At 40.3% G+C, this 15,485-nt stretch overlaps 3 protein-coding genes across 3 annotated transcripts; 2 read left to right on the top strand and 1 right to left on the bottom strand.

Annotated features, from left to right (window-relative positions):
• Positions 1-26: 26 nt before the first annotated feature.
• On the top strand, positions 27-5,291 carry Bcsrb8. The gene is made up of 4 exons (XM_024690283.1): positions 27-1,045; positions 1,109-1,706; positions 1,757-1,961; positions 2,018-5,291. The coding sequence occupies exons 1-4, from the start codon at positions 484-486 to the stop codon at positions 5,177-5,179; spliced, it is 4,527 nt and encodes a 1,508-aa protein (XP_024546051.1). The 5' UTR covers positions 27-483; the 3' UTR covers positions 5,180-5,291.
• A 40-nt stretch (positions 5,292-5,331) lies between these two features.
• Positions 5,332-8,531, bottom strand: Bcrgd1. The gene is made up of 7 exons (XM_024690282.1): positions 7,945-8,531; positions 7,827-7,880; positions 7,161-7,770; positions 6,908-7,107; positions 6,227-6,851; positions 6,029-6,172; positions 5,332-5,972 (listed from the first exon to the last, which is right to left on the bottom strand). Exons 1-7 carry the CDS (start codon positions 8,089-8,091, stop codon positions 5,695-5,697), a joined length of 2,058 nt encoding a protein of 685 aa, XP_024546050.1. The 5' UTR covers positions 8,092-8,531; the 3' UTR covers positions 5,332-5,694.
• Positions 8,532-11,543: 3,012 nt separating this feature from the next.
• BCIN_01g02010 (hypothetical protein) lies at positions 11,544-12,677 on the top strand. Its single transcript, XM_024690281.1, has 4 exons — positions 11,544-11,875; positions 11,924-12,001; positions 12,058-12,284; positions 12,355-12,677. The coding sequence occupies exons 1-4, from the start codon at positions 11,761-11,763 to the stop codon at positions 12,373-12,375; spliced, it is 441 nt and encodes a 146-aa protein (XP_024546049.1). The 5' UTR covers positions 11,544-11,760; the 3' UTR covers positions 12,376-12,677.
• The last annotated feature ends 2,808 nt before the right edge of the window (positions 12,678-15,485 follow it).

Below are 15,485 nucleotides of genomic sequence, written 5' to 3'. Positions count from 1 at the left end.
CGTACACGATCACTTTTTGACTTTTTGGGTCTCTGTACCTGTCTCTCTCACTCTGTTCCGCTCACACCCACCTCGCCTCATCTAAACACATTATTTCCGGCCATCCTTCTCTGCTGTATATCTTCATCCATACAATACCTATGCTATCCTGCAGTGTACGACGACATAGCTGAACATAATACCATAAAACGACAAGATACTTCTACACCCATCGTCGCTTTGACACGATTATAGCCTTAGCTTCTACCAAGAGAGAAACTGCGCCTGTGCGACGTACCAATACCCTATCATATCATCTAATCATCAAATCTCCTGCGGCGATTTTCGACCCAATTCAATCACTTTTGGGTCCTGATAACCCAAATATAATTGTAAAATCTCTCTGTACACACGGCACATCTCATACATCACTTGCGCAGCCTGTTCATTATTAGAATCTGATTACATTAAAGTCGCAGGTGTCGGCCACGGAATGGCGCAATCATGACCACAAAACCCCTCGTTGGGTCACAAGCCCAACGACAGTCGCAAAGGTCATTGAATTCAAATATTACCTCGAGGCCCTCTCCTCAGAGGAGCTTATCGTCTACTTCTCCAACTCGAAGGCACAATGAAGCGCTCATAGACTTAACGCTTGACGTGCCGGATTCTACATCGGCCCGTTATGGGCAAACCTCGAGAGCCGGAGGGTCGCGCTTGAAGCAGGAAATTTCAAATGATTCAAGAAGTTCTGTTCAGGCGGATGAATCAAGCTTGGCCCCTTCGAATTCGATATCAAATAGGCAGTCTTTGCCTTCGCGCGGTCGGCCGCAACTTCACTCCGATATACTTCGCATGAGAGCTTCAAAATCCATTTTACTATCCGATCAAACCCACAGCCAAACACCTGCAAAACCGTTTGCTTTTCCTGTTAGGCCCGGACAGCATCCTCCCCCTTCTCTTGGCAGGCCGAGCCCATCGATTGGGCCTACCGGAAAGAGAGATGCTCGCCCAAAGCCTTTTGTTTTAGAGGTTCCTTTGGCCGCACCTTCTTATTCACCGAATGGTATGCCCAGCCATGGATAGGCAATATCCCCATACTATGATATCTCTTTTAACTTTTCAATAGGCCATGCAGATTTCTTTCCGTGGAACGGCAATCATGCAGAAGATCAGTTCTCCGAGCCTGTCATCCGCCAAGGCTTCTTCGACAAGTCGCAAATGTCACAAAATGAGACAGGTTCCGCGAAAGCCTCCATATACCCATCTTTAAAACACAAAAGTGGCCTGCAAACATTATCCTCGTTATTTACAAGCGTTCTAGCTCAGCGAAGGGCCCATGGAAATATCACAGCCGACTCAACCTTCAAGCCTCCGCCGCGTGTAACGGTTACAGATACAAAGAGAGAGATATGGCTTAAAGATCTAGCTAACCCGACCATATCACTCCGTCGCCTCAGTCGATCGATTCCTCATGGAATTAGAGGCAAAGTACTCTTGGAACACGCCCTCAATAAGAACATTCCCATCGAGCGGGCTGTCTGGTTAGCCAAATGTGTTGGTGCAAATGAACTGCGGTCTTTCAAGAGAAAAGGTGCAGGTGGTGCCTTTGCTATGGGAGGAGAAGCGAAATGGGTGCGAGATTTCACGGTTTCTGTTGAACAAGTGTTGGAAAACATTATTGGGTCGTGTGGAGAAAAGGACTTTCGTCGCAGGATCTATTATGCGTAAGTATATCTCTCTCCAGTCCTTGCGCATTTACTTACGAACATGATAGGATTCGTTTGGCGGCCCATTTTCATGCTGAATGCCTTCTGGATCGCGAGCATTACATAGATTGGATATTATCTTCCCTAGAGACGACTTCTCAAGCAAAATTACCAATGTGGCTATTGATTGCCCAAATGTATTGGGAAGATATTTTGAAGTATCGGAGGTTCGGACGACGATTCACAACTGTTTTGTTGAATCGCTTTTCGGAGGTATGACATCAATATTCATTTGTCCCTCATACACAGCTGACAGCATTTCTCCTTAGACAATCAAACATCCAGATGCTGATATATTGGGACCTTTGATTGGTCGTCTACGCATACTTCTAACTAAATTGATGACTTTAAATCCGGACAACTTTGTCTCTCCCGAGATTTGGTCCAAGCACAGGGAGGTCCTACATGCTTACCTCAGCTACTCGGACGAGCTTCCCATATCTGTTTGGGACGAGATCAATCGCCGCAACATGCGACTTACTACTCTGGCTCCTGAAGCACAGCATCCTCCTCAACAACGCCTTTTTGATATACTAGACAAGTCACTTTTCGCCCTGTTCACACCCGAGATCATAGATATCTGCTGGCAACTTGATGATGACAAGACGGCCCTTGTTCATGCAATTTTGGATTGGTCGACATCATGTTACAGACCCGGGCATGCAAAAGTATTTATTGGTGCTCGTATTATACGGGCTTGGAGAAGACTAGGCACAGACACGACTGCGGTCACGCTATCGTTCCTTGATTCCAGTGCTTGCGAAATTGGGCGTAACAAGGCTTCGTTTTATCACCTTGTTTCCGAGCTAGTGAGATCGAACGACTTTTGTATCCCGACATATCTTCAGTGGTTGATTAGCCGTGGTGGTATACACGATCATTCCGACCTGGCACCAGACGGTCCTTGTGGAACGAGGCTTCTTGCAGAACTGCCAATCCAAAATTTGAGCGAAGAAATGGCTGGGTTGCGCAGGTCTTTACTTTATCGTGCCGAATACCCAATAGACACTGAGGACCGCAAGGTAGCGGCTAGCATTTCCAATATAAGCAACGCCTTTCGAATGATGCCAATAGCTTCAGAACGGCGATTGCCTCAAGTAGACCGGTACTTCAGAGACTTAGATGATATTCAATCGCTGAATCGCACAAGCAAATCCCACATTGGGTCTTGGCTTCTTCGAGAAGTTGAACTACAGATGCTGCCGTCAAGCAAACCATTAAATCAATGGGGCAATCCATCACCTGCAGCTCATGATGCTTGTGGACTCACGGCGGCTGCGTTTGTCATGGTGCGAGACTTCCTGGAATCTGTAGATGATTTCACTATTCTAGCCGAAGTGATAAAGATTGCCACGGCCTCAGCTGATCCTCAAACTATCTCGTCGTGCGCCGACACACTTAATTTACACGCCGAGGTATTTGCTGGGATTGGAGCAACCAAGGACCTATTTGATGTCCTCATTAATCGTGCACGCTCGTTTGCAGATGATCGTGACATTATGCCACGAGCTGTTTTAGGATCCTTGTTAGATCTTTCATTCAAAATGCCCGAGCATCAACTGCTTACCGCGCAACTCGCTCGCCAACTTGCTCTGAGCGATAGAAAGTGTGTCGCCGACGCTTGTTCTCCGGTATCAGATCATGTGGCAGGCGGTTCACAAAACAACGAGGTTGAATTCGTAGATGAAATCGAGAAGCTTCTTGCTAATGGTACAAGTATCGATCGAGGAACCATGGAACGGCTTTTCCAAAGAGTAACTCATCATTTATCGATCTCGTTGGATAAGTCACCAGAACAGCAGCGAAAGTGTGTATCATTGTTGACAACTTTAAGAGATTTCAATCCTCAGCCATTTGATTTATTGATGGCTAGCTGGCTGCCCTATATTCAGAAGTCGGAACAACGGCCCAGCATGGTGAAAATCTGGGGCCCGATGATAGGACTGGGTTGTTTTTCCATGAAAGATCTAGTTGATGCCAGCTTAAAGAGTGAAAAGGACGATTCCAACTCAAGCACGACAGTGTCCATGGAACTATTGGCTTTAATTGCGACCCCACTCAGCCTACCGGAGATCTTGACCTCAGACGAAGCATATCGCGTCCGGATTGTGCAAAGTCGTATGCCTATTGACAACCCTGAACTTACATTAACGGTTATCCGATCCGCAATCGAGGCATGCTCAGCAGCTGTCCACAATATGCAACCTATCACTTTTCAAACTTTGAATATCTTGGGTAGCTCAGCCATGCATGACTTGCTTCAGACACTAGTCTTGGTTGGCGGCGATATGATCGGCAGAATTATGGTACATCCTTTGTTATCAGGAACTGCCAACCAAGAAGCTTCGAAAGTATTGGGTGCCTCGATTAACAAGCTTCTTGTGCCTACGTATCATATAGAGACTTTCGATATTTCAGTGGGCGATGCATTGAAATCTGCGAATTATCTTAATCTTCCATTTTGCCAACTGAAGGTGGCCTCCACCTTTCGCTCGGGAAAGGTTCCCCAAGCCATCTCACGAAACATGGTCTCTCCTCATCTCGACGACCTTGACCGTGCCGTTGAGTCTGCTATAATGGCGGGAGGTACGACATGGGCTTGTATTGTACCATCATTGGATTTGACTGCCGTACACCATTTACGACGTGGTGCTGAAACCCAATTGCTTCGGCTCTTTCATGCTGCCAAAGCATCGGGCTATTATGATATTTTAGAGGAAGAGCACCAGTTGTCGAAAGCAGAAAGCTTGATGGTCATCCTCGATTTGACTATTGACAAGATATATACTGAGAAAATCAACACGTCACATAGTTCGCAAAGTTGCTTTCCAGAAGTTGTGACTTTACTTAACAACGCCTCGCAATGTTTTGCCAGCGCACAGCCAAACAGCTGTAAGGTTACGTACCTTACGAAGTGGCTACCATTGCTATTATCTTTCACAACCTCTCAAACAGTAGCATTAGAACCTTCAAAAGTCGGAAATGAACATCGGGGAAGAGCAATTCTATGTTTGACAGCAATCTTTTTGGATTTATATCGTTTCAAAGCTAATACAAAAACCCAACATCTACCATTACAGCAGTGCTTCGACCTTATTCTAAATATGGTAGATGTCCTCCCTGACGATATTCGTCAGCAATGCAGTCGAAACTTCCGAGATACAGCCTCGAACCCAATCACTAGCTATATTTATAGTATCATGGCACCGCCATCTGACTGGCTGCACATTTATCAATCCGGCACAAAAGCTACAGCTGCTGGAAGGAATATCAGTAATACAAACACAGATCACGCAAGGGATTCGAGCCGCCAGTCATTTCCTTTTACAATGAAACGTTGGGAGATGCTAGGAGAACCAAGTGCTAATATGGGAGAGAATGATACAAGTCTTAGTTTGACATTGTTTGCAAGCAGGAAAGGAGTCAACTAAGGGTCGGTTCTGTTTATAATTTTATCACAAATCGCCCTCGATTGAACCAAATGGTAGATACATGAAGAGCTTATTTTAAATCAATAATGTATTCAATTAGGACTGCCCCACACTGTTTTACATCTACAGTGGACTGAAAATGACGCCCTACATGATCTTTTCGTGATCCAAAATTAACGAGTATTGAAACCTTGGTACCCTTTTGATTCAATAGTTGCACCAATACTGGCATCAGAGCTGAGCACATGACCCTACAAAATCGATCGTGGTGTAGACCACCCCCTGACGTACACTCGCTTGATAGACCGTAAATATTTGTCAACAGGCCCGTGCCTTACAATAATAGTATTCGAAATACAGTGGCATGTACTTTCTTTAGAATGTCTTGTCGGCAAATAGAGGTCTGATGCTAGGAATTCCCTGCCCTTGTTTCTGTTCCAAAGGCAGGTTCATAATATGAGCAGCTATGGTATCTCGTTAAGAACTCTTCAAGTCAATCGACAATCTTCTTCGCCTCAGTCGTCGTCAAATATCTGATAAGTGTTTTTCAAAATAGTGTCAACGACACGAACCTGCCACCCAGCATCTGACATGTTCGGTCCTGAATTAGCACCCATGAGTGTAGGGCCAAATACTATGGCCAAGTTGCTTGCAGTCATCCTGTTAGATGCCGAACTCTCCTGTACTCTATTTAAATGTAAAGTCAAGGCTCGAAGAGTAGCGTAATTGGGATCAGGAAGGCCATTGATGATCGCATGTAGAGAGTCGCGACGGACTATTTCATCATCATGCTCTGTGCTTACGTTAGTAGGAAAACGGTCAAATGCGTAAATCTTAAAGATAACTTACTTGCAGCCTCGATAAATGCAGGATATTGCTCGATAGTCAATAAAGGGTCTGGGAGTTCGCGGAAGAACTGTTTGAGAAGACCAGCCACACTATTGACATCGTGAAAGAAGCTTTCCGGGTTACGGAAGTCCACCTTAGATGCGTCTGCGGATTGTTAGCAAGATTGCCTCAAAAAACCAACCAAATTGTCCAACTTGCCGTTATCGAACATTGCCTTGATCTTCATTATATGAGATGCGGTACCAGATAGCCGGTATATTCCTTCGACCTCGAGCCCAAAGAGGTCAACTGCTTGAATACACTGGTAGACAATCATTGGAACAGCAGAGCCATCTCTGTCAAAGAGTTCCTCGAGGCTGAGTCCAAACACTGGTTTCAAAGGTGCTAGATGAGTGCTGTTGCCTGGAGCTGGAGCCGATCCCGCTCCGAATAGTGGTGCCGAGGATGGGCCATGGGACACTGGTGCATGCGTTGTAGGGTTTTGTGGTGTCTGTTGTATTGGTGTCTCGTTTTGAGGTTGTGGCTGAAATGGCAAGGTTGATATCTGGGGGGGGCCATCTGCACGAGGTGACCAGGTATTGAAGTCGGGAGAGGTGGATATTGGGTTAGTGGGCGATACAACAGGTGCAACGATGTGTTGCGAAAGAGATGGGCCATGGCTAAAGCTTCTTTCGCGCTGGTGAGTTGGGGGACTGCTTTGATTAAAAGGTTGGCTCATATGAACTTGGTGAGATGGCTGTGGTGGTATTACGGGTCCTTGTCGAGCTTGGAGAGCGTTGGGATCCGATTGTCGCTGAGCGGTATTTTGTGCGGGTTGCAAAACCTGTATTAAAATTAGCCGGGCGTAAATAAATGCAATTAGGAATCTTCATAGCTAACCGGATTACGCTCATATTTGATTTCCGTGATCCGGGACTGCATGTTACCAGAGAAGCTACTGATGTAGTTGCTCAGGTCTTTAACATTATCAATTGCGTGAACAACTTCACGGAGACTGCGATTTAATGTCCCTTGCTCTTTTCCTTTGATAGGGCTTATATTCAAGCCATTGCTCAAAAGTAGCTTTTCGTTAAAGGATGCTGTTCAATACAATTAGTGTTATGCGTAGTGTTGCTGAGCTTTCATGCCTTACCAAACTTCTGCATCTGCAATGTCAATGCAGAGTCGCATTCTTGAATGAGATCTTCTAGAGCTTTCACAGCCTCAGGTCTTGATTTTGACCAGAGCTCGGTTCGTTGGCTTTGCGCAGCTTGTACCTTGGACGCATAATCTGCATCGGCAGCCTGGACTTTGCGAAGAAGGTCCTCTTCATGTTGCGCTGCCGATTTGGGGCCCTTGAGGCCAAAAATCTTTCCTGGTTGCCTGTCCCCAGTGCGAGCTCTATCATACTCGTCTGCCAGAGAGTCGTACTTCGCCTTCGACTTCTTCATGGCAGCTTCGGTATCAGCAGCACGTTGTTCTGCTGCCAACCCAGTATTCTTCCAATGCTTTCTGCCCTTCTCTATGTTCGAAGCCATTTCGATAAGATCCTCATGCATCTGATGTAGAGACACGCCAAATTGAGCCCCATTCTCGGCCATTCGCTCGTGTATAATGAGGACCTCTTCGTATGACTGTAGAAACGATCCGTGTCGATGCTCTGGTCTGCGAATATTATCCCCGGTTGCCTTACACAGCTTTTTTAAACCGTTCGAATGTTCCTCTTCCATGATGGACCGTTTCTTGAGGAAAAGTGCGAATTCCTGTTCCGCAAACGTCAGCTCCATATCCACGCAGGCATTGAAAGTCAGAGAAATACCTTTGCGGAAGCAATACTTTGTTTCAGTCGGGTTAACAAGGTTGATATTCCAATCTAACGTCATGGACACGGTTAGCTTTCCTACAACAAATGGAAGAACCTCTGGCAAGTCACTCACCTCCGAGCTTGTGACATCTTGAACTGCTTTTGCGGTTGCATCTTGAGGGGTGGCAGGTCTTCCAGTTGTCTCGCCCTGGTTGCCGCCATTACCAGCAGCATTGGACGACGATGTTGTATCGAGTCCGATGTCCCCTCCAAACGACATTTTGTAGATGAAAGATGCGAGTTGCGATCAAATGGCTATATGAGACTGTTGTATTTGGGTACCATGGAGTGTTTTCACTTGTAATGGTAGTAATTCTGTCGTCAATTCTGTTGTTGGGGGGATTTAAAGTTCCTTAGGTATGTAAAGGCAATACTCGGGAATCTACGAAATACCGATGTGGTTGCTGTTACGAGTGACCGGGACCAAATGCGACTGGATTCCGTGCAACAACGATAATTGTAATCAATCATAATTGACTTGCTTAGGTAGATAGAGATTCATTGAAGAGATTTGATTTTGTAAATATATCCTCAATAATCATTGATATCATAGGAATTTGACACTCTTCTGATCGAGAGACTTCAGGTAGGTAAAGATCGAGGAACTCGAGCTCCGGCTTCTATTGTTCGAGAATTCTAATTGTCTAATCGAGAATACTCGAGTAGGTTTATGTTTGTTTGTTTGTTTTTTTGTTTGTTTGTTTACCTATTTTATTTTATTTTATTTTATTTTATTTTATTTATTTATACATGTATGTATAATGATTTGCTCCGTACTAGAGTAGTGTGTAATCCTCATTGCCTCATTGAGAGCCTCTTTCAAAATTAGCACGCCTATTAGTATAGTGACTGCCTTCTTAGTACGGGATTCTTATATTGACTACCGGCATCTAACTATCGCTAGCAGTAAATATTGGATTGCTCAACTACCTCGACTACTACCTACTAGCTGCACTTCCGCCCTAGCTCCTATTTAGAACCAAGAAGAGCATGCTCACCTAGGTAGTCTCGTCGAGATGAACGTCAAAGAGCCCTCTTGGCTGCGCTCGATGCCGTCGAATGGATAAGCTGGGACCTGCTTGCATGAACAGATACCTGCTCTTACCCACTCTCAAGATGGCGTGCTTGGGCATTGAGTAACCCCAACATAAATACGACTGTCAGTCTGCATTTCATCTATAAGGGCAGACTGTGGGATTATGGGCCGTCTGAATGTCGTAGTCATTTAGGACACAGATCGAATCTTGTCTCTTCGGCAGCGAGAACATATTTGAATCTCCTCGCAAATTCAATGTTACGATCCGTTGCATTGCTTCATCGAAACGGCCCATCTACCGGTAGCTAACCCAACATCCTACGGACACTTGAAAACAAGTTTGATGGAAGTGCAGGTCAAAGTTAGAATTGTATCTCGGGAATCCGATGGTTCCGGTCATCTTTCAGTGTAGGTACAATCTTTAAAATGCCTCTCACGGACCTCAAACATATTAGGCGTGGTTCTGCCGTTGCATCAAGGATTGCGTCGCGAGCTACGTGAATATCACAAGGTTGATACCAAGAAGTCGGATTTCTCAGCTCCTGTGACTACTCCTGTGCATTGGATTCATCATATTATATCGAGGAATAATTGTACTCAGATCTACAGGCTCTCCGTTTCCGGTGAGCCCGAATAGTAAGGTACGTGATCATCCACGAACCCTTATATTCGATAGATGATGGACACTCAGCATGAAGATTATGCTTGTCGGACATCAAGTTCTGCACGAAAATTGTACAGTAGCCAGAGTTGTCATCGGTGCATATATCCAGGGTCGGATTTTGTCTCAAGGGGCGACTGGACGATTTGAAATCCTCGAACAGATGACGAGACAGGATCAGGAGGAGCGTCCATTCTTTTTGCTGAGATCAATGAGGAAATCAAATTACGACATGTTGGAAGAGAGTCTACTAACCAAGTAGAAGAGTCGACCGGCGTCGGCAAGATAAATCTCTCTGGAAACTGGCATATATTGTTGATGATCAGATTATTCATCTGTCATGCTCTGGGTGTTCTGTTCGTTGCAGATTCTACTGCAAGATATCACCGACATACCACACGGTCAAAATTGCTCCTGGATAGATGAGAGTACCCACACAGAAGCAAAGCATTAGTTGTGTCAGTGCCAATAGGTTATCTGGTTTGGCGTGACCGGATTGGGCCAAAGTGGCCGGATACTTGAAGGTGCAAAAGCCCCTTTTCGGCTTTGGCTCAAGTCCTTACACTTACCTACCAATTGAGGACGATACATATCACAAGCTTTTGTAGGTGCGTGACTTCCAACTACTTGTTTTCTCGCTAGTTTTATGTACAGAAGTATGGTTAACACCCGCATTTTCAACGACAGGCAATGATTTTCGAGTCAAGTCTGAGAATCTGCAGGCGACAGGAATGTGATCTCTCGATTGCGACAGAGATAATGGCGTATAGTCTGGCGTCTTCCAGTGGTGGAAAGTCATAGCATATCACTTGTCGTTGTGCCTTGGACTTATCTGTCGAATTTCAAGAAAAATTTGCCACTGGCTATAGATCATTCTATCTATCCTAAGAGTTCGAGTGATACTAAATCGAATGAATAGGAAGCACGTATGCGTGATATGATGACATAATTAATACGTCTTCAACAATTTCTAGGAGTGTTTATGGAAGTCGGATATTGTTGCTGACATGAATACCTCGGCCAGCTCACGCCGAGCTCGCCTTTACATGATGTGCAGAAGCGATACCTATATAAATGTTTGGAGGATGGCGATGCATCTACGCCGACTTTCCCCAATCTGGGCTCCTAAGATACATCAAAAGATCGATTTGGAAAGTATTAGTGGCTGAGAAAAGAATGGAGATGCCATTTAGTTAGAATAGGGCTTTTCTGTACTCAAGGATTAGATATGCAGCTAAATGGTTATAATTTCACATCTGGTGTCCCAACCATGACAAATACAGATGATTGATTTAAACCTTTTGTAGACACCTCTCAAAATTTGGAGAGCAAAGATAGCAGCAATCACATCTAAGATGTATCTCCTTCAGAACATGACTTTCACTGCGAGACAAGGACCACGAATCCATAGCTTTGGTAGCACATATGAACATGCTTGGAAAATGGAGTGCCGTGTGTATTTCAAGTCCATAGTATTAATCAAAACTAATTCACGCGAGCAGTAGAGCCTCATATCAAGCACATCTATGACATCTTATACACTCGAGACCATTGTTACAGATATTACCATCCCAACACCGCAGTTAGACACACAACTTTGACCAATATTTGGAAAGTTCGAAATCTAGTGTCAAATCAGAACTTTCTAAGCTTTCCCAGAAGCTTTTCGTGCGCTTATCTATCAATCATGAAGGATTATCTACATTATAGATTAGAAATTAGAAATTACTCTTTTGGTTATTCTGACATTGCGCAACGCATATCAATACGCAAAATCCATCGAACACATATATGTTATTCTGGTCGATCAAAAAGATGCTGTCAATCTCCTGCCCCAATACAGAAGTCCGGGGGAAGACAGTCCGAAACATACTCCTCATTCTGACAGTTGCATACGATTATATGCATGTAGTATTCAGCTACTCCGTCGACAATAGCAAAACCAATACCAAGAGGCTCCTTCTCCTTCTTCTTTGGTGCAGAATCCTGGAAGTTGTCAGCATGGTGTGTAGCTTCCTCGGCCAGAATGTGGCGAACAGGTTGCAGCAAAAACTGGGCGTTCACGATATGTGAGCATGTAAGGGTCTATATAAATACGACCTAGGTAACTCTCAACTTTCCGTCTCGTCGTCCCAGCTGGCTTTCAATCGACTTCATTCTCTATAACATTAAAGATTTTTACATCTTGAAAAATGGTGATTCACCCGGACGCTTTCCCAGACAATGTCTCGCCAGAAGTCAAGGCATTACTAGAAAAATATTTCCAGCTCTCCAACGCGTCGTCTTCGCACAATGATCACGAAGCAAGTATGTTACTCTTGATACATGTTACGCGTCTACTAAATAAAAGTGAAGATGAACAGGAATTCGCAGAGCTCTTTGTGAACGATGGCACGTATGAACTTGCAGAGGAGCAAAGCGTGGGGCGTGACGGTCGGTTCCTTGTCTTTAGTCATTCTGTTCATTGATTAACTAACCCAGCCATGTAGAAATTATCTCATTTCGCAAAAAGCTTTTTGCCAACATTCCACACCGTGAGCATCCAGTCGTGAGGATCTTCACTTTTGGGTCAGATGATATGAACCTGATGTGTTACGGGACCGTTGGGTATAAGATATCCGACGAACCGGTAAATATGCAAGAGTGGGCAGCGCGATACGAGATAGTCAGGACTGGACCCGGCGACTTGAGGTTCAAACATGTCCAAATCATAATCGTGAGTGTCTCTAGCCGTGACGAGAGCGTACAAGCAGAAATCGATAGATGACTGACAAGCTTTCACATAGAGCCCCGCCCGGGATTCTTGAGAGTCTTGAAAAGGAATGAAGGGATCCGGAAGACTGTGAGAATTGCTAGCCCAGTGAGATCTGCTTTCAGGAGAAGAAAAGAGCTTTTGGAATGTAGTCATTATTTTCGCCGTGCCTTACAGAATACTTTCTATAACCATGACCAACGAAATGCGCTGTGATAGAAGCATCATAAAACAAGACCAAGCAAACAAACTCTCGTATACTTTGGGCTTCGGTTCTCAGCTATGTCTTCGACTCGTAGCTTGAATATTATTATTATAACTACTAGCCAACTTATTATATTGCTTTAAGATCGTAGACCTGTAATGAAAAGTGATTGATATATATCTATCTGAGTAGGCCCTTCATTTGTATGTAAGCAGCTGTTATCTCTATTTGTGATTGAATTCAAAATGAAATCGTAGATAAGATCTATTGAATGTTTAAAATGAATTTTAAACGTATTTTTCCTTGAAACTTAATTAATTTTCTATGAATTAAGACACTATCATCATAATAGAAATACAGATCATATGGTATAACTTAATGAATTCATAAAATCAAACAAGATTAAGTTATAAGAGTTCCAATTACAGCTAATCGCACTCTTATAATAGATGTAATAGAATCCCTATAAAAACCAGATTTTCTCATACAAATAAAAAATAAAAAATATTTGTATTTTTATTACTTTTATCATTTTGGAAAAGTACGTACTGTGTATTGTACAATAATAAAACAGTATAATATCTCTATGTTTTATACTTTTAGTTTCAATTTTATTAAGATAAATCTTAATTTTTATTGAATCATTATAATCTATAAAACCCCTATATATTTTTTTAACAATAATATCAAAATTTATCTTAATTTCAATTTTAATCTAGAGTTATTATTCGAATCAGAAAGTTTCGAACAGACTTATTACAAATTATGAAAATCTAAATAAATCTTAAAAAAAAAACTTATGAGTTGTTAAACAGATTCTTTTAATAAATCAAATATTAAATTAGTTGTAATAGTCATATGTTTCTTATGTATAATATACTAGGATATTTTTTGAAACTTGAAATCTAAATGTAATAAATCTAAATTTGAATTCTGAAATGGAATTACATTTAAATATACAATCTATAATTTTCACTTATTACTTACTCTAAGCATAAACAAAAACTCGAAATCATTCTATTTGCTAAATTTGAAATTCATTAAATTTATAAATCTATTTGAAAAATCTTATAATTTTAAAATTAAAATCGGAATTTGTACACTTTTCTTGGTATGCATGTAAATTTCGATTAAAAACATTAGCGATATAATTAATAAAAAGCAATTCATTAAATCTAAAAATTATTAAAGTGGAAAATGTTCGGATATTTTTAATCAAGATCAAAAATTAAGCCAGATTCTGAGTTAAAATCTGTGTTCAAATTAATTTAATATATTAAAAGAAAATTTGTTTCATCTTTATCTTCAATAAAGATTTGTTGACAAATCTGGAATATTAATTAGAAAACTGTTAATAATCCTAGTTTTTTTTTAAAAATAATGAATAAATGAGGAATTATTGATCACAACAAATTATTTTGATATTCTTGAAAATGCATAATATTATTTTTGTATTGTTAAAATTGATTTAAATTCATTCTAATATTATTTAAATTTAAATTCTAATAGATTGAATTTTATAATATATTTTAACTTTTTATAAGTTCTAGTTTACTAAATAATTCTTTTGAATCTTAAGTTTTAACTTCCAATTCAAACTACAGAATCAAAATTCTCGTCATAGACTTTCTTAAAAAAAAACTCGAATTCAAATTTCGAATTATTAAGTTTAATTTATCGTATGATATTTTGTATTTAAATCTTGGAACATTCTTTGGAAATTTGAATAATACTTTTAAAATTGTAGTTATAAAATCTGAATAATGTGAAAGTAGATTTGGATTTATTTCAATAATCTAAGATTAATTAAACTTACTTTCAGTAATACATGAGTGATTTACTATAGAACTACGGAAATAGTAATATTTTATAATCACCGTATTTACATTCCACTTCTTGACTTTTAATTTTCTAATATTTGATATATAGAGCGTTTATATTTATGTTTTCGATTAATCAGTTTCTAAAGATAAAAAACCTTGGAATGTTCTAAAACCTGTTTATCATTGATTTTTAATAAATGATTATAGAGCTCCATAATATTGTGTTCAGTTTTTACAAACAAAATAAATTACAATCATTTTTAAACATCTAATTTATTTTAATCATTCAAAAATTCTAATTTTTTTATATAGGTATTCAATTTTTTTTCTATTTTTTCTTCAAATATCACTCATGTTTAACAAAAAATAATATTAAATCAAAATTTAATTTATAATGATTAAATGTCTGGTTAACTTTGTTATTATTTTGAGTTCTTTTCATACTTATATCTAATTTGATCTCTTTATTATTATTAGAATTATCTTATTGAAAATACTTACTATACTTATAAAAAAATTTGAGACTAATACTTGTTTTAACAAATTTATTAACCATGTATACAGTAAAATCCAAAATTAAATGAAATTTGTCATACATATTTCAATTGGATTTTTTCGTTTGAAGAAAGGATGTAAAGAAATCACATTTCTTTACATAAATTTTAGAATCTGAAATCAAACTTTGTTTTTAAACTATAACTACTTACGTGTTATGGATTGAATTATTATATGTATATAGTCTCTAATATCAATATTAGAATACTGGCCATATTATTAATATTTTAATTGTTTCAAAAGAACATTGTCATAAAGTCAAGGTTATTATTAAATATTGAAGCTGATTTTTTTATTAAAAAAAATAGGCTAATTTTATAGGATTTATAAATCGCTAAGTATCTATAAAAATTTAAAATAATTTGAATGCTTTCGTGTTTGAATTTGTGTATTTAAATTTACGGTTTTCTTTTGATATTATATTGAATTAGTAAGGAACTTGAAAATTGAATAAATGATAGCTTTTGGTGTATTTTTACTTAGTGTGTAGTGAGTGATGGTCCCAACTTTTACATTCTCAAAATTTGATCTCAATATTATATAAATCCTTGTATTTTTGTAGATACAGCTTTGAAAAAAAAG

Source organism: Botrytis cinerea, chromosome 1, assembly GCF_000143535.2.
Source record: "Botrytis cinerea B05.10 chromosome 1, complete sequence".
Taxonomy (NCBI): Eukaryota; Fungi; Ascomycota; class Leotiomycetes; order Helotiales; family Sclerotiniaceae; genus Botrytis; species Botrytis cinerea.
This window is presented reverse-complemented; position numbering and strand designations above follow the sequence as displayed.